The 1,535-nt window shown below is 43.8% G+C and overlaps 1 protein-coding gene across 1 annotated transcript; it reads left to right on the top strand.

Annotated features, from left to right (window-relative positions):
- Positions 1-50: 50 nt before the first annotated feature.
- Positions 51-1,311, top strand: SARC_13413 (hypothetical protein; the record flags this gene model as incomplete). Its single annotated transcript, XM_014292455.1, has 2 exons — positions 51-236; positions 919-1,311. Coding segments are annotated over 2 exons (579 nt in total), but the record flags the coding sequence as incomplete, so codon positions are not given.
- Between the last annotated feature and the right edge of the window lie 224 nt (positions 1,312-1,535).

Below are 1,535 nucleotides of genomic sequence, written 5' to 3'. Positions count from 1 at the left end.
ATAGATACACGAATCAAATTCTGAAGTATTTACACATATCCTCATAATAGGAAGTAGAGTACGTTGATGAGCATGGTAACCCCGTGAATATCGATGCGGAAGACGTGGAGTATGTAGACGAGGACGGCAATCCGGTAGACGCGCAGGGTTATCCCTTAGAGCAGTCGGCTGAGGGTATGAATGTAAACCAACAGAGTAAGGAAACACCGCGTGAACAAGTGGGAGGAATGAATGAGGTACGTGTATGTATATAGAGCACCGACTAGATGTAGTTTGTATATGTATAGTGGTGTACTACCCCCTATAAACCCCTAAACCCTAAAACTAGATACAATTTTGTATATAGTGATATACTTCCCTATAATCTGAATACTATCCATCGTTCTACACCCCGTAGTAGAGCACATAAGAGATATATTGGGAATGACCTGTTTGGCAAGTTGAAAGCTCGAGATGAAGATAGCATATTTGTTGTATCGAATTCTTAAGAATAGTCGAGAAGAAGAAGAAATCCGTTTTTTATCGAGGTTTATACATATCCTTAGTAATAAGCACGAGCTGTGTCTACATATATGGATCGGAAAAGAAATGTGAGTATGTATATACTACCAGGATGTGTATGTACGCGTGCGGAATGGACAAAGTATGTAATAATCCCTGAGGTTGAGCAAGTGTGTTGATATTCATCGCTCTCGTACGTGTACATAACAATCCTTCTCTGCTTCAGACTCATTTCAAACCCACAACATACTATACATACTCATCACCATCCCCACACTATACAGGTAGAAATAGCGTACGTGTACGTACCAATTGTACTTACATATCAGCTTCAGACTTCCCTTCGAACCCACAACCTACCATACATACTCATCCCCCCCCCCCCCCACCACACACTCTCTCTCTCTCTCTCTACAGGTAGAAATAGCCTCGCGGATGATAGACTCGCACCAGAGCGATCAGACAGCAAGCAACAGCAGTATACATAACACCATGGACAATATGAGCCACAACAGCATACATACCAACACCATGGATAATATAAGCCACAACAGCATACATAACAACACCATGGATAATATCAGTCACAGCAGTGGCACTCGAATAAGCAATCCCGGCAGGGCCCATCACTCGCCCTCAAATAGCCGAGCCAATACACCTGGCAGTAAGTCCCCTACCGCAAACGACCGACGGTCGCCCATACGCCACTACAACGATACCAACCAGGACGACATGGGGTATGAGATGCGTCGGTGGGATGACCCTGAAACCAATTCACCCCTTACGCAAAGACGAGCACTGGTTTCTTAGTTGTTTCTCGGTTGCTTCTGGGTTGTTTTGGGGTTGTTTTGGGGTCGTTTCTGGGTTGTTTGTTCAGTGGGGTCTGGCACACGCAGTGATATTATTAATGTCTTAGCTCATGCTGATTTTGTTATGGTTCAGTCGTGATGTAGATCTTGCTTTTGTATTCCAAATAGTCAATACGATTGATATGGTTCAAAGGATGAGCTCGTGCTTTTCCCGTTTATGTTGAG

The sequence above is a fragment of the Sphaeroforma arctica genome (assembly GCF_001186125.1).
Source record: "Sphaeroforma arctica JP610 unplaced genomic scaffold supercont1.3259, whole genome shotgun sequence".
NCBI lineage: Eukaryota > Ichthyosporea > Ichthyophonida > Sphaeroforma > Sphaeroforma arctica.
The sequence above is the reverse complement of the archived record's forward strand: the minus strand, read 5'-3'. Positions and strand labels throughout refer to the sequence as shown.